Source organism: Toxotes jaculatrix, chromosome 14 (assembly GCF_017976425.1).
Source record: "Toxotes jaculatrix isolate fToxJac2 chromosome 14, fToxJac2.pri, whole genome shotgun sequence".
NCBI classification, from domain to species: Eukaryota; Metazoa; Chordata; class Actinopteri; family Toxotidae; genus Toxotes; species Toxotes jaculatrix.
The window spans coordinates 9,433,002-9,457,963 of NC_054407.1; the positions used below are offsets into that span (position 1 = coordinate 9,433,002).

General features: G+C 40.5%; 3 protein-coding genes across 5 annotated transcripts; 2 read left to right on the forward strand and 1 right to left on the reverse strand.

The window, feature by feature from the left end:
* Positions 1-529: 529 nt before the first annotated feature.
* On the forward strand, positions 530-6,956 carry lrrc8da (leucine rich repeat containing 8 VRAC subunit Da). The gene is made up of 2 exons (XM_041055045.1): positions 530-844; positions 3,361-6,956. Coding segments are annotated over exons 1-2 (2,559 nt in total). The 5' UTR covers positions 530-843; the 3' UTR covers positions 5,919-6,956.
* A 1,865-nt stretch (positions 6,957-8,821) lies between these two features.
* On the forward strand, positions 8,822-14,771 carry LOC121193153. 2 transcript variants are annotated; one of them, XM_041055334.1, is made up of 11 exons: positions 8,822-8,989; positions 9,229-9,344; positions 10,171-10,264; positions 10,411-10,894; positions 11,131-11,206; positions 11,425-11,482; positions 12,660-12,807; positions 13,012-13,072; positions 13,166-13,296; positions 13,399-13,488; positions 14,363-14,771. In XM_041055334.1, the coding sequence occupies exons 1-11, from the start codon at positions 8,910-8,912 to the stop codon at positions 14,378-14,380; spliced, it is 1,356 nt and encodes a 451-aa protein (XP_040911268.1). In that variant the 5' UTR covers positions 8,822-8,909; the 3' UTR covers positions 14,381-14,771. The 2 variants fall into 2 exon arrangements, with proteins under 2 accessions (XP_040911268.1, XP_040911269.1); XM_041055335.1 differs by having other exon boundaries at positions 10,411-10,873.
* An 864-nt stretch (positions 14,772-15,635) lies between these two features.
* Positions 15,636-24,756, reverse strand: znf644a (zinc finger protein 644a). Of its 2 annotated transcripts, none has more exons than XM_041055332.1 (6): positions 24,646-24,756; positions 19,588-22,240; positions 18,335-18,928; positions 17,624-17,749; positions 16,612-16,714; positions 15,636-15,831 (listed from the first exon to the last, which is right to left on the reverse strand). In XM_041055332.1, exons 2-6 carry the CDS (start codon positions 22,235-22,237, stop codon positions 15,636-15,638), a joined length of 3,669 nt encoding a protein of 1,222 aa, XP_040911266.1. In that variant the 5' UTR covers positions 22,238-22,240; positions 24,646-24,756. The 2 variants fall into 2 exon arrangements, with proteins under 2 accessions (XP_040911266.1, XP_040911267.1); XM_041055333.1 differs by having other exon boundaries at positions 24,707-24,732.
* Between the last annotated feature and the right edge of the window lie 206 nt (positions 24,757-24,962).

A 24,962-nucleotide genomic window follows, 5' to 3' on the forward strand; every position in this document is an offset into this window, starting at 1 on the left:
CTGGGAAGACGTTTCGCCTTTTATCCAAGGGCTTCATCAGTTCATACGCATCGGTCTATCTAGTCCGCACTAGTCTGACTAGTGACTAGTCAGACTAGACTATGACCTGGATGAATGAGAACATTCACAGACATCACTGTGTCTGTCTGCTGTTTGCTCCTGAGCAGGTACAGTGGGTTTATAGAGACATTTGGCTGAAAACATGCACTTTGTTCGATTTAAAAAGGACACTGTGATAGCGTTGATTGAAAAAAAGTAAAGTTGTGTTCCTGACAATGAGCTGAAACTCTCTGTAAAGCCGGGATAAACTGCAGATCCAGGTCTCTGCAGGCCCATCACAGCGAGCCACCCCCTTTCACGTGTTTTCACATTGTGTTTAAATACATCGTCAGTGTGAAGTATCTGCTGCTTTCAGGTTAATGTAAAGTTGCGGTTCTGCTCGGCCTGTTCGTTTTTTTCCCCACACGCCCTGAACGCAGCATCAGATAAGCTCGCAGGCGGTGTCTTCGGGAACTTGCCGTAATGTCATCCTCCAATGAAAAGCGCCCATAACACCCACAACAGCGGTCCGTGCGGCTCCATATTGGATCTACCTTGTCTTAGAAATATACTGTGCCGGAGGTCTGCCCGGGCACACCGTCCAGAGTGCGGCCGGCTCTGCTCCGCGGGCTCAGGTATGAGGGATGGAACCGACAAAACCGCGCTGTCACGAACAAATGTCGCTCCGAGCTTTGTTTTAACGAGGCCGGGGAAATAAGGTTAGAGGCGCACCTGAAGAGCGGAGAGAAAAGTGGCATGCAGGCTGAGGAAGAAATAATTGGATTGAGATAACCCCACAAAGACAGTAAGTGTATTTATCTTGCTGTGTTTTCAGTCATTTATTCAAAGAATACTAATAATCAATAACTTGACTGATATTCTTTCTTGCCGCGTGGCCCAGGAGGTAATGCCCTCCCGATAAGACACTGGTTACCTGGCGTGAATGTTTAACGCCGGGACACATGATGATTCTCAATTTCACATGTTTCAACAGGTCACCTGACGCGGTACACCAACAGATAAGTTACTGCGCAAGAACTCCCCGCGTGGAGAAGGCAGTCAAATGTTTCACCATCTTACTACAGAGATGTGTTATTTCCTCTTCTGATGAGATTAGTCTGCCTAAATACAAAAAATGTTGCCCAACTTATTGTTTATCTTAATTAACTTACACTTAACATGTAGCACAGTGTTTTTTTTTTTTTTTTTTAATAACTTGATGCAGTTTAAAACAGGTTTAACCCAGTGTAAAGAGGCAGCCCCTGGTGCTGCCAGGGCCCGCCTGTGGTGGCACTAGGGCCCCACCCTTTCCTGGGGGCCCTCATGCATAAAGCTTTTTTTTTCCACCCCCAGAGCCTGTTTGGTTCTTCCATCATGTGGGAGTGTTGTTATAAACTACCGCGGAGCCACAACCACTATCAACTTTGTCACTGTTGCAGTGTATAAATATCACTGGTACATATGCTGGAGATAAGGCAAGGCGGTTATAGGCCCCCAGACCCCCCCCCCCCCCAAAAAAAAAAAAATTTAAAAACTAAAACTGAAACTTGATGGAAGCCCATTGATGCAAATTCATGACCTGACTCAGAGCGATACATTCAGCGCTGCCTGCCACTCCAGACTAATCAAATTTAGTCGACTGTATAGGCCCTCTTCATGATGCACAGTTTGACTTGTCACAGAAGGAAAAGCTAATGTTACTAATAACATTAGCAATGGCCCAGTTCTATTCAGGTGTCCTGGTAAACTGATGACATTGTGACTGTGAGCCAGCCTGCACAACAAAAGGACCCTGAAACTCATTTATTCATATTCTATACCGCTTGATCTGTGAGGGTCGTGGGGAGAGGGGGGGGGGGGGGGTCTAAATTCCATTTAGACACCTTTAATTTTATTATTTACCAGTGTTTCTCCTACACTACTGTGACTGTCTACTGTGATTGTGTGTGAGAAAACACTACTGAAACACCTGCTGCACAGTAACACGCTTGTGTTACAGTAACACAAGCGTGTTACTCTTTACGGTATAGATCATGTCCATGTCAGACTGCTTTTAAGTCACAGCGGGAGAAGAAAAGACTTTCAAGTTCCTCAAACAAGAGGTTAACCTATTGTAACCCCACCGAAGAAGCGCAACTGGTTTTTGTGAGAATTTCTAAATTCTTTGGCATTTTTGCAATGCTTTTTCTTGCATACATGCTGATCCAAACTATCTGTTGTAAGCCTATATAAGCAGATAATATCAGCCCACTGATTTATCGGCGGGCTCTGGGGAAGACATACTGGAGCTGAAAAAATTCTGTAATTTTTCCCTTGCGAGATAAAAGTATATAATAGTACATATTATACTGTGAAAAAAAATAACTTCTGCTCTGAAATATACCATAATGTGAGTCGAGAAAATTCACTTTAAAGAAAAATTGAGTTTGCAAATCTCTTGTATCTTCATTGAAGTAGAAGCAGGAATCAGATACAAGCAGTCCTCATGATACAGAAAGTGCCACATCTTCCAAATAAGGGGAAAAGAAATGCCACAGTTTTCAGTGATTCACTAAACAAAACGTGTGTGTGCCAAACATCTTAGTCAGTCCGAGCAGTTGGTGGCCTTATGTTTACATCAAAGGGCACTGCACTGTTCCAGTAACCACGGCTTGTAATACGTCTTAATTTAGCGCGGTCTTGGCTCTGTGCTTAAACGCTATTAAAACATTACTGAATGAAAGTAGACGGCAAAGCGAGGGGAGGTGAGAGTTGAAGTTAGCACAACAGGATAAAATGATGGAGCGCAGTCACACTCGGCAGCACCGTCACAGTTACACATTCACACCTTGTAGAGCTGGGGGTTAAACGTGCTACTCTAGCAGCTTTAAGCAGGGAGTACTGCAGGGCTCTCCACTTTTGGCACAGCTTGCTATGAATTTGCCCCCAGAAGGGTTTTAACTTCCTGGTGTAGGTTTGTGCTCTGGAGACTCGCATTGAATGTTATTTTTAAAAATGCTTTTTTTTTTGTTGTTTCCTGAAAGATTACTCATAACAAAAGGGCACAGTGTTGAATGAAGTCATAAAGGACTGTTTATGTTGAGACGTTGGTAATCTAAACATAGGACTTTCCCAACATTTTGAAGTCGGGCTGCAGTTAGCAGTTATGTCTTTTAAAAAGTGGATCTGCGTTAAATAATGTCTTTAAATGTCCTTTTACTCTCCAGCCAAGTGTATGAAACCCAGATATTTTCCATTTACAGAGATGTAAATCAGAGAAAATGTTAATAGCATACAGTTAATTTGAGAGTGCCTTAACTGACTCTCCTCCATTTGTTGCAGTGATGTTCACACTCACTGAGGTTGCATCCTTGAATGACATCCAGCCGACGTACCGCATCCTAAAGCCATGGTGGGATGTCTTCATGGATTACCTGGGGCTGGTCATGCTCATGCTGGCCATATTCGCCATGACCATGCAGATCACCAAAGACCAAGTGGCTTGCCTTCCGTGTCTGGAGGACCCAGAGGATGCCTCGGGAGCTAAGTCTCACTCGTTCCCTCAACAGAGCGGGCACGAAGCAGCCTCATCCGCAGCCACCGGCGCCCCTGTGGTAACCACCATCCCGCACATTACCAAGGACTTACCGGACGAAGCTGTCCATGAGATCCACGTTACACACCAACACACGGCTGTTTTGGCAGAGAAATATGTCAATCAACCTCAGCCAACGGGGATCAAGACCAATCTGGACTTTCAACAATACGTCTTTATCAACCAAATATGTTACCATGTTGCCTTGCCCTGGTACTCAAAGTACTTTCCATACCTCACTCTCATCCACACAATTGTTCTCATGGTCAGTAGCAACTTCTGGTTCAAATACCCCAAAACGAGCTCAAAGATTGAGCATTTCGTGTCTATACTGGGTAGATGTTTTGAGTCTCCCTGGACTACCAAGGCTTTGTCTGAGACAGCTTGTGAGGACTCGGAGAACAAACAGAGGCTGACTGGCACCTCGTCGGCACCAAAGCAGGTATCTTTAGAGGGGAGGGATGAAAGCCCAAGTGTCACCTCATCCACTCCCATGCTCGGGGTGAAGTTTTCCGCAGATAAGCCCATCGCGGAGGCCCCAAGTAGTATGACAATCCTGGATAAGAAAGATGGGGAGCAAGCTAAAGCCTTATTTGAGAAAGTAAGAAAATTCAGAGCTCACGTGGAGGACAGTGATTTCATCTACAAGCTTTATGTAGCGCAGACCGTTGTCAAAACTGTCAAGTTTATTTTGATATTGTCCTACACTTCGACCTTTATGGCTAAGATTAATTTTAAGCACAGCTGTGAACCTGATGTTAAACAGCTAACAGGATACAAAAAGTTCTTCTGTACGCACAACATGGCGTTCATGCTAAACAAGCTTCTTATTAGTTACATGGCTTTGATTTTGATCTATGGGATGGCGTGCTTGTACTCACTCTTCTGGGTGTTTAGACGGCCTCTGAAGGAGTACTCGTTCGAGAAGGTCAGGGAAGAGAGCAGCTTTAGTGACATTCCTGATGTGAAAAATGACTTTGCATTCCTCTTACACATGGTTGACCAGTATGACCAACTCTACTCCAAGCGCTTTGGTGTCTTCTTGTCTGAGGTCAGTGAAAACAAGCTGAGGGAGATCAGCCTCAATCACGAGTGGACTTTTGAAAAACTGAGGCAGCTTGTGACCCGTAATGCACAGGACCAGCAGGAGCTGCACCTTTTCATGCTCTCTGGACTCCCGAATGCAGTGTTTGACCTCACGGACTTGGAAGTGCTCAAACTGGAGCTGATTCCTGAGGTAAGGTTCTCGGCAAAGGTCTCCCAAATGACCAGCCTGCAGGAGCTGCATCTCTGCCACTGTCCCGCCAAAGTAGAGCAGACGGGTTTTGCTTTCCTCCGTGACCATCTTCGCAGCCTGCATGTCAAGTTCACCGATGTGGCTGAGATCCCAGCTTGGGTGTATTTGCTCAGGAGTTTGAGGGAGCTTTACCTGATTGGCAACTTGAGCTCAGAAAATAACAAGATGATTTGTCTAGAGTCCATGCGAGATCTGAGGCATTTAAAGACATTGTGCCTAAAGAGCAACCTCACCAAAATGCCCACAAACATCACGGAGCTCTCGCAACATTTGATTAAATTGGTAGTGCACAATGATGGTACAAAACTGCTGGTACTAAATAGTCTGAAAAAGATGACGAGTCTAATCGATCTGGAGCTGCACAGCTGTGAACTAGAGAGGATTCCCCACGCCATTTTCAGCTTGACCAACTTACAGGAGCTTGACCTGAAGTCCAACAACATCCGAACCATAGAGGAGATCATCAGCTTCCAGCACCTCAAGAGGCTGACGTGCCTTAAACTATGGCACAACAAAATTATTACCATCCCAACCTCCATTGGGCAGGTCAGGTCTCTGGAGTCTCTGCACCTCTCACACAATAAACTAGAGTCCCTGCCTCCAGCCTTGTTCGCGCTTCCTAAACTGCGGCACTTGGATGTGAGCCATAACTCCATCACGGTTCTCCCTCCAGACATTGGCCTCCTCCACAACCTCCAGTACTTTGCCATCAACTCCAACAAGCTGGAGGTGCTGCCCAAGCCTCTGTTCAGATGCACCAAGCTGAAGGTGTTGTGTCTCGGGCACAACGCGCTCACCGTGTTCCCAGATGCCGTGGGTCAACTGGTCCAGCTCACTCAGCTGGACCTAAGAGGAAACTGTCTGGACAGACTACCCTCCATGCTGGGAAACTGCCGCCTGCTGCGCAAAACAGGCCTGACTGTGGAGGACCATCTCTTTGACACTCTGCCTGTGGAAGTTAAGGAGAGCATGAGCAGGGAGAACGTGTCCTTTACGTCTGGCTTATAGCACAAAAACCACAATGCAGACAGGCCTGCAGCTCTGGTGGTTCATAAAATGCCTGTACAGTGGATGGAAGAGACTTTTTTATTATTGTAATATTCATAAAAATTGAATGCTTTTTTTTTTTCTAGATTATTTTAATGGGTTTTTCTTAGTTGCTTATATGATAAAATAATAGATTGCTTTTATTGTTGGTGAGTATGTATCTAATTCAGCTTTTTCATAACTTTGATAAAAGATTAGAAATTTAGCTTCTCTATAAACCAAATCTGTTTGCTCTAGTGACACAGTATGTAGAATTATCATTATTGTTTTAGGTACTCAGGTATAATTGTTACCATGGGGAACAATCTTTTGCCTTAACTGCTGCTATTTTTTTTACAGTGAGGGCTTTCACAAACTTAAGGCCAAATATAAATATTTCATGTTTTCTTGTCCATAATTCAAACACACATTATCCACAGAGCAATTTCTATATGTTGTGGAAGCAGACACAATGCAATGCTCCTTTCTTGGTAGTATTTAACTTTTGTTCAAATCATATAACCTTTATTTTCCTTTATGTCTTGTAGCTAACAGAATGAGTGTAGAGTTGTAAAACTCCGGTGGAGACTAAGCACCAGAAATGACCCTTTACCTTACTGTTGTAGAGATTGTACACTAAGGCCTATAGTAATTCACTTGCACAATGAAAACCTATCAATTTTAAAGATTGACGATTGTCCTTCGTGTTCTAAGACCAATGTGAGTTGATAAAAGGGAAATCTGTTGACTATCTTTTTTTTAATCATGCTTTGAAATTTGAAATTTGAAATGTGTGATAAGACCTGTCACAGGTGGGACTGATTATCCTACATGTAAGAATTATGTAATGACATTAAACATGTCTGCCTTTCTTTCTTCTCAATGTATTACTCTGTAGGCCTATATATATATATGTGTGTGTGCGTGCGTGTGTGTGTGTTCCTCTGAGCTGCTGTACCACCTCAGTGATCCTATGCTCAAAGTTCACAACTTTATGGCACAATAAAACAAGATTTTAGATGAATGTCTAATTGTTATTCATCCACTTCAGCTGCACTCCCCTGAACACTCTGCTGCAGGCAGTATGCTGAAATAGAAACACCTGTTTCTATTTTGTTTCTATTAAGTTGTTGTTTTTCTTTATTGTTCTCAAGTGGATCAGATTCACAGGCTTCACTTGGATAGCATATAGCATTGTCATAGCAGGAAAGACACACGTACAACTAATAACATTAACAGTGACTTTACAGTGAAGTTAGCCCTGTTTCCTGTCTACAAAATAAGAGTTTTTGCTCATGTCCCCTCAGTGAACATGATCATGATGCCAACCGGCTAATTCTACAATGACACATTTAAAAGTCCACATACAGGTAATGTGTTTCCACTTCACTGCGAGTAAAGACGCTTTAGTCTTCGTCTTAACATCCCAGATTTTTTTTCTTTTGGTTTGTGAGGCTTAACCCACATGATCTATAATCTTTTTCACCAGATGTCTAATGTTAATATGAGGAGGATAGATGTCTCGAGTTCATCCATCCATATGATCCTACAGCAGATATTCCTGCCAGAGTTATGACTTCTACCAGACTGCTGGGTTCTCCAGTACATGGGTTGGATTTGACAGAGAACTTGTGCTGCAAACCAGACCAGTAACATTGTGAGTCCTGTTGAGGAGGAACAATATCTTCACTGTTCCTGTGTAGATCTGGACCAGGTCATAGAGGTCATGTGTGTTATCCATGTATGTAGCCTTCTGTTCAGCACTTTAACTGATGGCCTTGCAGAAATATTTAGAATAACTGAACTTTTCAGTGAATTTACATCACGGTTTACCCGTCCTTGAGATATCCTATCCTGGCTCTAAAGATGTCAGCACATACTGCAAATAATTCTGTCTGGCTGTGTTTAAGCTCATTCACTTTGTTTAGACTATAACTCACCTTTCAGCAGATGCTCTTGTCTGCTCAATGTATTACTGTAAATCTCCTCTGCAGAATGTTTGTTAAATTCTACTTCAAGCATTCAGGTGTGTGCCTTTATCAAGCTATATTTACTCAGCCTGTTCATCATGTTTAACACAAAGGTTAAACTACTATCCCACGGACTAAAAGCGAGGTAGGATCTATGTTTACAATGTTTTGAATACACTATGATTACACTTGCAGTAGAGACACTTGTCCTGTTGAACACTGATGTCTCTGTTTTTCCTAAAATAGTATCAGATTACATTCTGGAAACTTCCAATGACGTTATTAAGAAACTGTGAAACACCTGTGAAATAAATCCTTAGAGTTGTTATGTTTCAAAGCTCTCTAACAAGAATTAAACTCTGGAACATACAGTGAAAAAAAAATCAGCCTTCAGTCTGTGCATTCAGCACAAATGCCATCCATAGGTAGTCAGAAGCAAAATCTAAAATAGAAACCCAAACTGGCATCAAAGTGGAAAATAGTACAAAACCATATTGACCTGAGGATAGGACATATAGGTTTAAATCAAACACTACATAGAATACACAGGCACCTTACTGGACTATGCACACTGTGATAAACCATAAACTGTTAAACATGTACTGATAGACATCAACAGGTATGATGAAGAAAGAAGGGAATAAATATCAGTTTATAAATGGTGGAAAACAGTATTACTTTGGGGAATCTGATGGGGAAGACGTCTTGAAAAATACACAGTTTTGTAATTAATTATTTAAGAGCAACATAGTGAAAACGCGGTTTTCTCCTGCTGATCCACGGCTCCTCTCTCCAGTCCACTAGGTGGCGGTAATAAAACTACAAGCTTGTTTATCAACCGGAATTTAAAGCCGGAGAAGAAGAAACAGGTCTATAATACGCTGCATGATGCTGCCACCTGTCGGCCGACGTAAGTATCTGCTAACGAGCTCTTTGTAGGTGAAGTAGCTTCACTCCACACACTCCAATACTAACTCATCTTCTCCCGTAAAGCAACTAAACAATGAACCGTCAGAATAATGTTCCGTTCAGCTCTTCAGCTGTTCCTATAGGAGCTGCTCCAGGATTCAAACTGCCTGGGAGGTAAATAAATGCCCTGCTCAGTCTGAACATGTATGAACTCTTCTTTGGCTAGCTATGTAGCTAATGCTAATATTAAAAAATGCTAAGCTAGGTAAGTTTGCTTTCCTGCTATGTTGATGTTAGCACTGGTAAAATACCATCCTGCCTTTGCCCTGATACGTTCATTGCTCGCTTGCTGTGATTGTGGTATTCACTTGCTGTGCAGGAGTGCTGAAATATTTGTCTCCTGTGATAAACAGAGTACCCATAGACTTTATAGAAGCTATGAAACGCATCCCTGCGAAACCAGCAGCCAACACAAACCCTAGGACACCTGACATGGCTGCTAAGGCACTACCAGCCCAGAAATGTGCAGGTAATCTCAGTGAACACCTGCAGACAATCACACAGCAGGTCCTCATGAGGCCTTACCAGTTCCACTGCATGTTTGGTTTACATGAAATTGCTTTTATTTTACATCATTTTGATATCGTGAAAGTTTTTTTTTTGAAGAATAATTCATTATGTCTGTTTTTTACCCCCATATTTTCAGTGTATTTTCTAACTTTTGGAGTTATCAGTAGAGCCTTAACCTTTAGCTCCAGCACTTACCCAAACCTGTATTATCTTTTGTCAGAGTTACATTATTGTTGAAAGATAATACAGTAGCAACATTTCAAAAATAATTTTGCCCTAGAATTAGCATGCAACAATACTGACCAAAACTGATGCATGATAAGGATCATGAATTTTCAAACTGAGGCAAGTTTTATGACTTTAATGATTGATTTTGATATTATAGAGAAATCAATGGAAACCAATCTCTGGCTAAAATTATGGGAAAAATACACCCAAAAGCCTTGTAGCATGTGTTAAAAAATGGCCAGCATAAATGAAAAGTATACATATTTTTTTTGTTTAGGATCCTTAATCTGTAAATATTCTGGGGAAAAAAAAAGCTGCTTACTGTATAAGAACTAGAAAAGCTGTCTGTGGGTATTTTTTTCCAGGTCAGATTCTGGGATTATTGTGTTAATTGTTGTCCTAGTAACCAATAAAGTCAAATTTCAAACAGAAAATAACCAAACACCACTTGCTACAGTTCATTGGTAACAAGTTGTAACAATAGATTGCATATCTGAACGCATTAAATCTGTCAAAAATTGTCATCACTGTCATGACTTACTTTTTGCATTCTACAGCGCAACCTTCTGTCAATAAATGGAAGTCTTCATTCAAACCGATTGGAGACAAAGATAACAATTCTCAGGACAAAAACACAGGCAGCTCAGAAAGGCAAGTCAGAAATTATGGAGCCTCTGTAAATGATTTGTAAGTCTCACTTAGTAGGTTCCTTGAATAATCTCTGCCTCCCAGTGATGATGGTGACATTTCTTTACAGATGTGATTTATATCATTGTGAATTGCATGTAATCCCTCAGGGACGAGCTCTATGACCCTTATGATCCCGGCTCGTCAGATTCTGAGGTCGAGGTGACACAGAGAAAAGACTGCAGCCACCCCCAATCTGATCAGGAAAACAACCTGGGACGTCGACGATTGTCTCCGTGTCGAGGTTCCCGTAGGAACAGCCGCTGGGATATACCCTATTCTGAGGCAGGGAGCCGACTCTTTGACAGACGTGACTTTAGCCCTGAAACCATACCCAGCGAGAGCCGAGGTCTGAGTTCGGGGCATAGACTGCCGGAACAACAATCTTATAGCCCAGACACTGAACCACTTGACAGACCGGTGTATGGCTCCATAAGTAGACCTCTGGACCACAGGGTCTGCAGCCCTGACAGGATTGTTCACGGCTCCTCCACCCAACAGTTTCCTACATCTTATGGAGGACAGACGACCAACGGTGAGGAGAGGATACCAGTGCCAGAACACAGGAGAGAGGTATCATCGACAAGACTGAAAGTATAACGGTTGAACTTTACTGCCTTTATGATGATAACAACCTGAATTTATGTCAAGCAGTGCATAATTATTCAGAAAGAAACCTGGTTTTGGGTTACTGGTTACATTCACTGTTGAGTTGTATACTTAAGCAGGGGTTAGGGCCTGTTTATGGAACAGACTCTGTTTGCTTTTTATGTGGAGGTGACAATACTGTGACACCAGGTACCAGTTACAGACATGTCTCTCTTCTGTAGATGACCACTACTGTTAGACTGTCCCCACCCAAGTTACAGCGGGATTATCAACATCAGTTGGGGTTCGCGAAAACAAGTGAGTTGGCATTTTCATGAAGTGTTATTTACCACCATTTCAGATTAAATATTGGGGAGCATATGATTGCATTCACTACACACTAGAGAATATAGTTTGGAAAAAATGATGATAAACAAAAACAGCATGTGTTTTAATGAGCAGAGCAGTACTTTTTTTTCATGTGCACATGTATTTCCTCTGTGAACCTAAGTTATTCTGTGGATAATGTTCTGCAGGTCTGGATCAAATCACAGAGGTGACAAGAATCAGAAGCAAACCTATAATAATGGAAAAGTAAGCATTGATACATTGATGTCCTATTGTTTAAAGATGCTACATGTACAGTGTTTTGGTCACAATCATATTCACTTTGATAGTGTAGGAAAATTGCCATAGCAACAGCAAGGACACACAGGTTCATATTTTCTTTAAAATTATGTTTCATATTGTCTGATACCGTTTGGCTCAAACTGTGCAGGATTAACTAATATAGAAAGATGATACTCTTTAAATCTCACTGCATGTTTTCACTGAGGCAAAGTTACTGTCCTACTGTATCGAGCTAGATGTTCAGCATCAACTGTTTGTGTAGTTTAAGTTACTAAATCCTGGAGATAATCAACATTAATTGCTAATATATTGTCAGAAGAAACAATGTACAGTAGAGTAAGTCTCTACATACTACATTGCAACTGTGGTAGGTCAGCTGTCATTAGCTATCATCCACTAAGTTAGATGTTAATACTATTGCCCAAATCTAAGTCTCCACACCTCTACTGTAAAAACTGTATGAATAGCTCAGTATAGTTGTAACTAAAACATGTCAGCAAAAATGTGGGTACACATGTGTCAGCCGCTGCTGTTATAAACACATTTTGACACTGTATAAACACTGGGTGAGACAGTGGAGAGAGAGAGAGCATAGTTAACTTTGTGCAAATTAATAATTTTCATTCCAGTTACTTTACAGCTTTGCTAGCTCTGTGTTTTTGTCCCACAAGTGTTAGTCACAGGAGCTGCAAAGCTACAGTGACTAACACTGCAACCAAGCTACAATTAATATGATGAGAGAGTCCTTAATGAACACAACCGGTAACATTAAAAAAAAAAAAACTTCCTCAGTTTTAATGTTTTAAGCCAGTTTTAATGCTTCCTCTGTACATTCATGTCTACGCTCTGCGGTCAGTAGAAGGGGACTGTGTCACTCACATACAAGTTATAAGCACATTTACCTATTTATGTAATACTAAAGCACTACACAGAAATGGAAGTTTATTTTAAACCCAGCTTTATAGCCTGAAATTGTCAGGTTGGATGTTTAAACTTAATTCTTAGGACTCTAATGTCAGTCTGGTCATAAGAAGTCACTTTAAGCTCCTGTGAAGACCGTAGGCTGTTTAAAGCTATGCTATTTAATTGTTCAATAACTAATATTCTGCAGCACTGAATGTCTGAACATTTTTTCTTGCAGGAGTTCCATCACCTGCGACCTTTGTGACGTTGAGCTGGCCAATGGGCAGGAGCTGGATGATCACTTGGACAGCAAAAGCCACTGGGTGACATTGGAGCACATTCAACAGGAGAATAATTACGATGATCTGGCTATAGCTTTCCTGCAGGTAAGATAATACATAACATGGCTCAATACTTTATATTGAGGGTCCATGGGTTGAACCGCCAGTCTCTGTAATAGGGTTCTGTGACTACTTCTTCTTTTTCCCCAACAGTTTTTTTGTGTTTAACCTAATTGAACAATAGATACATAAACAAATGTTGGTACATTAGTGTGTCAGGATGGTGACTGACATCTGTTATTCCTACAGGAAGTCATGCTGTATAAAAGCCGTCAGTGTAGTCGAGCCATAGGGGAGAGTGCTCTTCAAGGTAAATGCGGAAAAAAAAAAAACATCCGTTGTCCCATTATCTTCTATTTAAGACTAACAAAGCCTAAATGCAGTGTGATTGTCGTATTGTCAGCTCTGCAGGAAAATGACCACATGACAAAGGTGGAAATGTTCCACTGTGCAGCTTGCAAAGTCTATGTATTCACATCTGCATCCTCGGTGCAGGCTCACATTACCTCGGAGGAACACCTCTCCAACACAAAGGTAACAGCATCAATTAAATATCTGTCATCATAATCTGTGAACTCAATACTGGCCCTAGAAAGAACGAGTTGAAGTGTTGACCGATTGATTGATTCCCTGAAGGAGTTTGAAGTGCAGCAGAGACGTACTTGCCTCAGCAAAGCAGAGACCATAATGAAGGAGCTGAAACCGCAGTTTGAAAACTTCATGAAGGTATTTGACCGTAGAGAACATGCAGTGTATGTACTGTAAGTTAGAACTTAATGTATGTAATACATGTCAGTGTGGAGCTATGGAAATTTTTTGAGAAATTGTTCCCCCATGTGAGCAATTTTTGCCATCAAATAACCAAAACTCTTCAGTGTTATTTCATGAATTAAATTAATTCATGATTATTACAGTTAATCGAGGGTGTGCTCGAAATACAATTTGGTTTTATTTTGTTTTCGGAACAAGATGTATGTCAGTGCTTTAGGTTTTAGATGCTGAGGACAACATGTTATCCATGACATTCTTCATCTAATGTGTATTATGAAATTTAGGAGCTCAATTTAATATTATGTGGGCACAAATCATTAATGTAAAGGAATAAACTCAACCATTTGATGGCGCAAATTCCTAAAAAATAAACCAATCAACTGGCTCTCTTTACTAATGCAAATAAAAAACTACTTTGTCCCATGGCTGGTGGGATTAGCAGCCTTTGTCCAGTCACATGCAACAGTAAAAAATATATTTCAATAGAGGAACAAAAGCCTTATACAATAATCAAATACTAAGTACTTGGCTGTGAAAATATGAAAGCTATCATGTGAGTTCTTCAGTCAACGTTTTCAATACATAAATAGTCTTGTATGGAAATATCTAATATTTTCCGTTGTGTCTTAAAATGAAGGAACTATTGTATAAGATGAGATTGCAGTTCTTCCTCTCTTCCACTCTGAAGAGACAAAACATATTGAAGTAAAACACTGTAAATGGTACCCTATAAAGCTTCTAGTAATTACTAGTAATTAGAGTGGACTGCACTTGGGCTATGTTGAGGTCTGTGTATTCAGGTATCAGACAACTGACTCTTCTCTTTCAGGGTGACAGCCCGTTTTGAATGACGGAAATCGTTCAAAGTCTTCGAAACACTATTTACACTGAGATGCTGTTCAGATCAAGGATAATGGACAGCAGCTCACTTTGAATCACAACCACGTGAACTCTGTATCAGTTTTCATGGACAGCATATTGCTCAGAGAGCACGATGTTCAGGCGCCAGTTGGGACTTTTCCGAATAAACAAAAGCGTCCTGAGTTCAGGTTTGTTCACACAACATGGAATTTTTTTATGTGCGGTTTGTCTTTTCACGTTCTGTCTATGATAATGTTAGCTACAAAACACCCAGGTCATCACCATTTGGTCACTTTAAGTAAATGAAGCTTGTGATTTTATTTATTTATTTATTTTTATATTTACAGATCCGATGTTTATAATTTCTGGACAAAAATAATTAGAAAAAGTCAATTTGTTTCGCTTTTTTTTTTTATTTAGAACAACACAAATGTTTTAAGCATTGTATCTGTGTGATATAGTACATTTAAAATTAAATTATTTCAAAACAGTATATTTAAACATTAAATATAGGTGACATGTATGAACGGCATTGCCAACACAGGCTGTGCGTGTTAGGTCTTTTCTTAACCACCTTCAGTTTTACTTGTTGTATTTGTATTAGAAACAATGCAGTTACTGAAATACTATAAAACACTTTCTATGCATAACAAGTCTGCAGACATTTTTCTTTTTGTTCTTGAGTAGTAGCTCACTTTTTCCACTTGCAATTCTTGAAACTGTTTATCAAGAGCTTTCTGGTGCCGTCACTTTCACTGTTCATCTCAGTAATTCTGTGGCCTGAAAACAGAGACTGTGGGCTTTGATTTCAACATGTTGCAGTACAAAAGAAACATGATTTTATGCATCTTACGAATGTGAGTATTGATATAGAAGAGAGGTGCTCCCAAACTTTGACAAAAACGGACTCAAACCATGAGAAATCTGAGGTAAAAGTTGTCTTCATTAGAAATGGATTCCACACTACATTACTGCATAAATCAAGAAAACAGTCTGTCCATTTGGAATTGATTCCAAAAAAATGAACCATGTAAAAACAGAAAAAGGTAACAATATCCAAAATAACTTTTTCATCTGTCCAAATGTCCAAACATGTACAATACGTCCATCATTGATTGTATTGTACTTTTGGCCAGTATTTCATTGACTTTAAAAAAAAAAAAAAAAAAAAAAAAAGTGAAAGAACATCCAATGTACATACACATAAAGTCTAGTGAAATCTAAAAGGATCCCCATTGGCTTCATGAGGCAGCATGTGTGGCTGTCAGAGAGCTGTCTTGGTCAGTCTTGAGGTTTGGGGGGTCCATGGGCAGCGAAGTAACCTCTACCATGCCTAGCCCAGTGTGAGGGACACTAGTGTTCATAATGTGTCTCTGTAAATGTTTAATCCAGTCCTCCTGGACCGACAAGGGACCCTGGAAGACGAGGTCACAGAACCTGTAATGAGAAGGAGAGACTGATGATGATGCCCCCACAAAGTGTGTTTTTAAAACAGCAGATACACTGGTTGTCAGATTTTGGCACATGTTTCTACTGTAAACATATTCATTTGTAAAAACAGATATGCTGGCTATGAGTTGGAGGAACAAAATATTGTTAAGCTTCTGATGTTTCCATGTGTGCACTTAATTTTTTTTAAGTGCTACCAAAAATTAAGCGATAAGTCAATCGGCAGAAAATTTGACAATTTTGATAACTCATTCAATTTTTAAGCATAAATAATTATAAGCCAAATACTTGCCGCTTCCAGCTTCTCAAAAGTGAGGATTTACCGATTAATTTGTTTTATTTCATTGTAAATTGAGTATGTTTGGGCTTTGGACTGTTTGTGGGACAAAACAAGACATCAGATGACACCATTGTGTACTGTACTCTTCTTTATCAGTCTCAGTGTCGGTATAACTGTCTCGTTGGTTATTCTACAAAGCTGGATTATGGTTTGTGACTTATTTTACTGCACGCTCAGTTTCATTATTTTTGGAGCACGATGATGACAACATGTCTTTCATTCATCTGGGCTTTTTTTTTTTTTAAATAAACGAGAAGGGTTCCCAACTGATGCCAAACAGACCAGAACAAACAGATTTGGGCTGACAGCAGCCCAAATCTGGTTGCCTGGGGCAACAGTTGATGCCTGTCTGACTGCAAATTCAGTATTATCTATCATTTAAAAAGAATAGTACTGTATGATCATTAAATAAGAAATAATCACAGTACCTGCAGGTGAGTCTGTACATTTCCTCTGGAGTTTGTGTTAAGGGCAGTGTCTTCTTCTTTGAGCCAGGCCTTGAGCGCTGCCTCCTTGCTTTACAGTCAAATGCTGAAAGGCAGAATTTACGTTATTAATTTACAGCACCACGTTTGAGATTACAGCAAAGCCTTGCTTACTGATTTAACATTTTAATTAAATAAAGTCTATGATATCTACTAGAAAGTTTTGATATTGTTAAGTAATGTTTCAACAGTAATATATTCTCATGCAAGATATTTTGGCAGTTAAGTAAATTGGGATAAAAACCGCGAGCCTGTTTCGGCCTTGTGACCTGAGAGGTGAACGGTCCGGCTGTGTGTCTCAGCTGCATGGCAGTGCAGCTAAGGCACAAGGACCAAGACAAGTGTGATGATCTTTGCCTATGGGAAAAGAAGGCCTTCAAGGCTTTCTGCCATGAAAAGGTCATTTCTCCCACAGATTCACCCACCACGCTCCACAATTAAAATCTCTGCAACATCTCACTTGCTGATGCCCTTCTAGATCTTTACCTTGGGGAGGACACAAATAACCACTGGTACACTAAATATAACTGTGGACGTCATAACCCCTTGTGGTATCGAGCCACAAAGGTAGTTTTGGCTTTATCTGCTGAGATTTTCAGATATCATTCTGAGTCTTCTGCTGCCATACCTTATACAGAGGAGTTGACTGGATTTCATTTGTGAAAAACTGAGAGATGATCAGGTTACTTAGGTACAATTAGATAGTTGGAATTTACTTAATGCATGTCTGATCAGATTTGTATTGGTCAGAATATCAAACAAGTGAGGTTAAGGCTAAAGGTGTTCATTTCTTGAGACTGTAATAAATGGTGATGCAATGATACTATGTCAATCACTAATACGATACGAACTATCAACCAGTATGATCTGCTAGTGCAGCAACAATAATAAAGAACCTTAATGATGCAATTTAACTAGCTAGTGTCTAATTTAAGTTGCCACCTATGGCACTTACTGGTTCCCTCAAGTAAGGCAGTCCTCTTTCGTTTTGCATATGCCCGGAGGTGATTGGACAAGCTAACTCCACTGTGGAAAGTTGCATTGCAATGGACGCACACCTTCCTGTTGAATTCACCTTTCTCTGTAACAACAAAAAATACAAAGACAAGTGAAAACATAAATACTTATACTTATTATGTAATTAAGGTTATGAAACAAAACAAAAAATAATAATAATTTTCTGCATTATATATGAAGCATGCTCTAATGTTTTGGACACATGATCTGAAGGTACCTGGAAAATCTCACTCTACGCCTTTATGCTGATGACACCTCACTTCAACAATGCACAAAATCTGCTGATCAGTACTTAGATGTTTGCCTCAAAACATCTTCTGTAGATATTAGTGTCCACCTTTTCTAAACCTTCAAAAGCTCAGAATAGGCATTTTAAGTAGATGATTGGCTATTTTTCAGTTCGGGTGAGGTCATATGCCTGACTTGAATACATTTTACAATTAAAGGCCCAAGATGTAAGTGTGATGATATTAACCTACATGAAAAGTGTGAATGAAGAGATATTCAAACAAACTATTTTTATTTATTGTGTTCTCAAATATAGTGTTTTCACTTAAAAAAAAAGTAAATAGGATCACACAATTCTTCTGGATGAGTATTCAACTTCTTGTTTAACCTGTCTGGTTACTTCTATATGGAAGTTACTTACCAGATATTGAGTTTGGCAGTGAAGCTGCAACTCCTGATCCTGAACTGTGCTCACTGTTTGAAGAAACTATTAATGTGTTTCTTGACATCTGAGAGGACCCCTTTAGCCTGCCGTCTTCCTGACACTTCCTTCTCTTCAGAATTCCTATCAAGGCAGTTGTGCCTGAGAGTGAATTTTTCACATCCAGTTTTGTCTCTAGTTGTCTTTTTTCAGATTCCATTTCCCCTAAGGAAAATGTGGACATCAGTGGTTTGGCATCAGTGCAAACTCTTGGAACAGAATTACTTTTTGGGATTCCAATGGGGGCTGGTGTGAAACTATCAACACTGGACAGCTTTGGTGAAGCACCGTATTGAAAATGGTTCCGCCTCTTTCCCAGAATTTGAAGTGCCCGCTGGAACTCCTTCTTGTCGCGCATCAACTCCCGGAGTAAAAATAATGGGGATTTGTTCTTTGTTGCAAAGCTTTTACCAAGCTTTTTGAGGTGGCCTCGTATGTGGTTCGACTGCCCAGTCCTGTTATCAAATGAATCCCCGCATAATGGACAGGAGTGAATGCTCTTCACAGTCTCAGAATCTGAGTCCAGCTGTAATGCTGAAATAAATAAATAAATCAAAAATACATCTATCAGAGACGAAAACAGGGTACAATATGATAAATTTAAACTTTTTAGCATCAAAGTACATATGTAGGAAACTAAGGTTTAACCCAGTTTAAAACAGGTTGGCCCATTGGTTCTACTGGTCTTGAGAACACTGAGCTCACCAAAATAATTGCTGAGATCTCAGTTGTGGCTGGATAGGTAAAAGAAATAGAAACATATAATCATGTAGGTTGTAAATAAGCTGACTTTTTTTTTCCAGAATAGCTTCAGTTTTATTTGGTGGTAGAAATGAAAGGGAGTGTACCCATAATGTCTTGTCACAGAAGAATTGCAGGTGCACACAACTGCGCAGAAGTAAGTCTATAAATCCATGGACAGTTTAGGTAATAACTTTACCCGTTCATTCTTCTCCTTTATTCTAAAGAAATGTGACAAATCTCTTTGCTTTGTTTACAACCTAGAGGACTGTCTGATCCTTTGCCTTTCGTTGCCCCAAGGGATTTTTTTGGGAATGACGCCACACCAAGATCTTAGCCATGACTTTGGTAAGCTTAAGGCTCAATAATAACCAATTTAGAGCCACAAAAAGCTGAACTGCTATAAACGAATGTTTTCCTTCAATATAAGACCATGCAAATTTCTGAAGTACCTTTTTTCAATCTCCGGAATGCCGAAATCTTCCGGCGAATTCGTGGCCTCCTGTCTTGAGAAGCCACCTGCTCAGGAGGCACTACATGGCGTGCATTGTAACTCAGTCCGACCCTATGAAGATGCCCTCTGACATGATTGGACAATCCAACACCTGACTCAAAGACTGCGGGACAGTATGGACAGCTCTTGCGGTCTGAATCCATCTCTGACAAATCGTCTGTGAAGGATTCCTGCAGTGGTATTTGGTGGGAGTCAAAGGTTTCTTGAAATACTTCTGTTTCTATGCATTCTTCTTTGATTTCAGGGTCGTTCTGTTCTTGCTCTTCAGTCTTTATTTTCTCAAACAGCCTTTTAGACGCCTGCAGAGCACCCCTCATGGACATTCTTCTGCTATAGGTATAAATGATGTTTTGTTTTTCTTTCTTGATACCATTGTCAAAAGAGTTTGTATTGGGATCTGTATCCTTAAACTGGAAAATGTCTTTTTCATCCAAGTCTGCCACTTCTTCTTCTTGGTTTATTTTCTTGGGACTTGGCAAAGGTTTTGGTAAGATGAAGCATGAGTCTTGGTCAGAGGTGTTGCGATATGGGGTGGACATCTTCCGTTTAGATGGTGACTTTTTGAGTGTTGACTTATCTACATTCAGCTTGGGTTCACCGATGCTTTTGAGATCTCCTTCAGCTTCACTGGAGGGCACGCCATGGCCATTTGGAGATAAAGCTGAATCTTCCACCTTGACAGTAAATGGTCCTGGCAACTGATCATAGCCATCCTTGTCACTTTTGGAATCCTGAACAGATGTACTGCAATTATTGCTTTCCTTCTTCTGTTCAGCAGTCTTCCTTCCGTGTCTTTGTCGGGACAGGAGAACATTAATGGATTTGTCGAGCTTTGACTCTGTTAGCTGAGACTTGAGACCTCTCTTAATCTTGCTATTTTTGAATAAGTCTGAAATGTCACTGGACTCACTAGGCAAACAAGCTCTTTTAGAAGAGATCTGATTTTTTATTGAGATTTTAGACATAAACTCTGCATCTTCTACAGGACTTTTACATGTAGGCACATGCTGCTCCTTAGATGGTTGTGCGTTTTTGTCACTATGCTGTGCAGCTTCGTATTCTTCAAGTGTTTGTTGATGGCGCCGCAGAAGATGATTCTCAAAAACATGCTTGCTGAAAGCTCTATAAGAACAAATGTTACAGGAGAGGCTTTCAGATTCAATCTGGCTCTGTACATTTTTCTCCCTACGCTGTGCAGCTTCGTATTCCTCAAAAGTTTGTTGATGGCGCCGCTGAAGGTGATTCTTAAAAACATTTTTGCTAAAAGCTTTATAAGAACAAATGTTACAGGAGAAGGTTTCAGAGTCATCATTCTGGATCTGCTTTCTAACCGTAATAACAGTGTGCTGCATTATGTTATGTCTCCTAAGATCATTCTCACTCACAGTCCTGAAGCTACATTTGTCACATCTAAACTTTCTCTTGTCCTTCTCATGAGTTTTCGCATGTTGAACAAACGTGTTTGGGCAGTTTGTTCCAAATGGGCACTGAGGGCAGAAAAGCTTCACGTTTTTTTCCTCTTTCTTCTTATCATTCATGTCTTTGACCTCTTCTGTGAGCCTTGCTCTCTTCTCCTGGTGGATGGACATGTGCTCAATCAGTGAACCACTTTGTCTGAAAGACTGTCCACATTCACGGCATATAAAAGGCTTTGGCGAAATATTCGGAGAGTCAACGTGAGACCTCATATGACGATGCAAATGATGCTCTTTCTTGAAAATGAGCTTACATTTTGAACAAGGGTAACATGATGGCTTCTCTTCTGAATGAGAATTTATTGTGAGCCTCCCCTTCAATGGTGAAAGTCCATGATTTATACTGTTCCCATGTGCATTTCTTGTGGGAGCATTGTAAAGAATTTCCTTAATGGCCTTTACAGTTCCATTGGGATACTTGGACACTTTCCCTGTTGGTGGCGACTGTGACTTGGGGAACTTCCTTGACTTTCGGACTTTTCTGGCAGGAATGGAGTCACCTGGTCCCTCGGTATCAGATGATTCCTCAGATGACTTGTGGCTCAGATCAGGGTAAAGGTCTTCTGAGGGATCCACCATGACAACCATGTCCATTTTCCGTTTCCTTCTCCTTTGGCTATTAGTAGGAGGGACTTCCTCTTTAGGTTCCTCACCAGGAGAATCACTATGGTTCTCCCACAGAAACTGCATAAACTCTTTGTGAGGGTCCCAATGAAGGTCACTGGCATTACTAAAATTATCCAATGAGTTCTCAGGTGAGTCAACGTCAAAACCCCAAATTCCTGCAGTGTCAATTTCCTGCACAGTTTTTAGTGGGGTGATGCTTTTTTCCTCCTCTTTCTCTGTCGAGATGTTATTGAGTTCATCAGCTTGTGTGGCCAGATGTGAAGAAGGTCCATTTCCCAGGCCAACCGGAGACAACATATCTGTGTTTGACAGAACATCTAGGACACTGTTTTGTTTCAGAGAAGGCTTGCCGAAAGAATCGGTGCAGGAGGCTGATTCTTGAGCCATTCTCAATGGCTCTTGCAGGAGTGAGAGGGCATTGATCTCAGGATCTGGATCTTTGTCATCTTCATCAACACCTGTCAGACATGACATTTCAGCTGCCATGACCTGAAAAAGAAAAGTAAAGCCTTCTTAGATATCCTGAAATCAACAAGTGTTTAACTACAAAGTCCACAGTTAACACTGTAGCATCCCAAAAGTTTAATTCAAATCTTTTTCACTTTAATCACAGACAAGACCTGAGATCTAATTCGGAAGTGGTCTGAGCCACACAGGGCCACTTTCATTTGGGAGTGTAAATGCATTGTTGCCGTTGGTTAAAAACAACAACACAGCTTTGTAAACAGAATTGTACGTGTTTCTTTGCATATAGAGCAGGGAGGTGAGATCTGATCACAAGTGGTCACTCGAGATGCAAGAAGAGGCCTGAACAAGGCCTTACTTCGTCTTTGTCATTATGAATCTGCAACAATCCAGCCTGTATTCTTTCATTGCGGCCGTGGCGCAACAAGTTAAGCGTGCGGCTTTGGACTTTGGACTGCCCGGAGATCGGAGGGTCGGCGGTTTGATTCCTCAACAAAGCACAATGGATACGCACAATGGATATGGGTGGTGGTGAAGGAAATGCACCCCCCCGCCTCTGTGACCATGGCCGTGGTGCCCCTGAGCAAGGCACCGATCTACCCAGCTCCCTGGGCTCCTCCTAGGGAAGCCCCCTGCCACAGCGTCTCTAGTGCATGTTTGTGTGTGCGTTTCGTTCACTTGGTGTGGGTAAAATGCAGAGAGTAATTTCCCCAGCTTGAGGGATTAATAAAGTATAAACTTAAACTTAACTTCATTCACTTTGTGATTAAGCAAAAATTGCAATAAGAAGTGGAAATGGTTTCAGAAGATTACAAATAACAAAATTTATCTCATGGTAATGAAAAGGAGCACATTGCTGAACCTTTCTTTAACCTGTTCCACATTATCTACCTTATCATTACCTAGGGTGAACAAATACAGTTCCTTCAGTCTCCATGTAGGCCTGGTGGTGTTGACATTTAGTTTGATTTTCACATTAGTGCTAGCTGATGTATGTAACCATAGCTACATGCTACGGCTACATACGTCAGCTAGCGGCGGAGGAGCTTCAGACGAAAACATTAAGATTTAAACTGTTAAGAACAGTTGAACCGCCCATAGATTGTTAGTGCTGTATCATCACATTTGTTTGAGTGGGGTGCAACGAACATTGCAACCACTAGAAGCTGCTACCATGGCTTAAACATTTAGCCATGTTTAAAATGCAAACAGAGCTGAAACAATTAGTTGACTGATGGAAAATTATTCTACAACTATTTTAATAATTGTTTAAGCCTCTTTTCAAGCTAAAATACCAAACTTCCCCTAATTTGATCTTGCAATTTATAAGATCAAATTAGGGGAAGTTTGGTATTACTCATTTTTGAATATGTAATAATAAGCTGTATAGCTTTAGGTTTTGTATTGTTAGGCAAAACAAGTAATTTGAAAAAAGCCTTTATAACGGGTAATTTTCACTTCTCTCCGCTGACATTTTATCTACCAAGTGATTAATCAGTTACTTGACAAAATAATTGACAGATAAAGCGATAATAAAAATCTTCATGAGTTGCAGTCTTAAATGCAAATGTGAATCAGTGATGGTTAAGATGGTGTAACAGTCTGGTTAATATGGTCAGTACTTGCAGCGTTTAGCAAGCTTTGGGAATTGTTAGAAGCAAAACAGACAAGAGCCTGTTTATGCTTTTACAGTACATTGTAGTAGTACATACAGTACATTGTAGTAGTACATTGTTACTCATGTTTACCAGTTAAAGTTAGTTCTAGATTTACTTATTTAAATGTGCTTGTTTGATGTGCAAGGGAAACAGTTTAGTTACCTCCAGTGTCACCTGAGTTGCCTTCCTGACTCAATCAGCACCCACTGACTAGGAAATGAATATAGCTAAACATAAAATATACTTGACACTTTACTTACATGATTAATTGTGGCCATTTATAACGCTACAAGGTCGCAGGAGTGAGAGGTCTCGAATTTGAAGGGCAGTAAAAGTGTCATACCAAGTGAACGCTGCTGTAGTAAAGAAAGGTGTTTGTAACATTTACACAGCAGCACCGAAACTGCAAAGGGATGGACATCGTAAATGGCTTTTGATGAGCGGTTGTGGATTTTGTATAGAGCTAAAACTTTCAGCACAGTAGTTCGGTTATATGCCAGCCAACAATAGTTGGGATGTGTTTCCAAAGGTACCTACTCTCAGAGCAAACTGGGTTATTAATACCATGTTCCGTAAAGGTATCGTTGCATTTCTTTGACGTTTATATCACGCTGGCTTGTTGGATGCTGCTTGCAGGAGCTGCAGACCATTCCATTAAGGCTGTTCCATACCAAAACCTATTCCTCAGGCTAAACTATAGCTAATGACAATCATTCCTCGCTACTCACTATACATATATCGATAAAATGATGAAAAACAAATAAACGTTACCTCCGAGCGGTGTGGATGGAGACAGGACACAATTTATACGCTGCATTGAATAATTTCTTACTTTCGTCTTCCATCTATTTCACAGTCGCCATTTTCCGTGGTGGTCTGGTGTGGGACAGATCATTTCTTTTGTAAGGGTAACAGTACATACAATTTGCTCTGCAGAGACAGAACAAATGAATGTTTCAATAATTACATTTGATTGTGTCCGTGTTTTACGAAACAGCTACAGTTAAAAAGTTACTCAAGTTATCGTCTCGTATAATTCCGTCATGTAATGTTACGAGTCGGCGCCATGTTCCCCCGAAAGGTTTGTA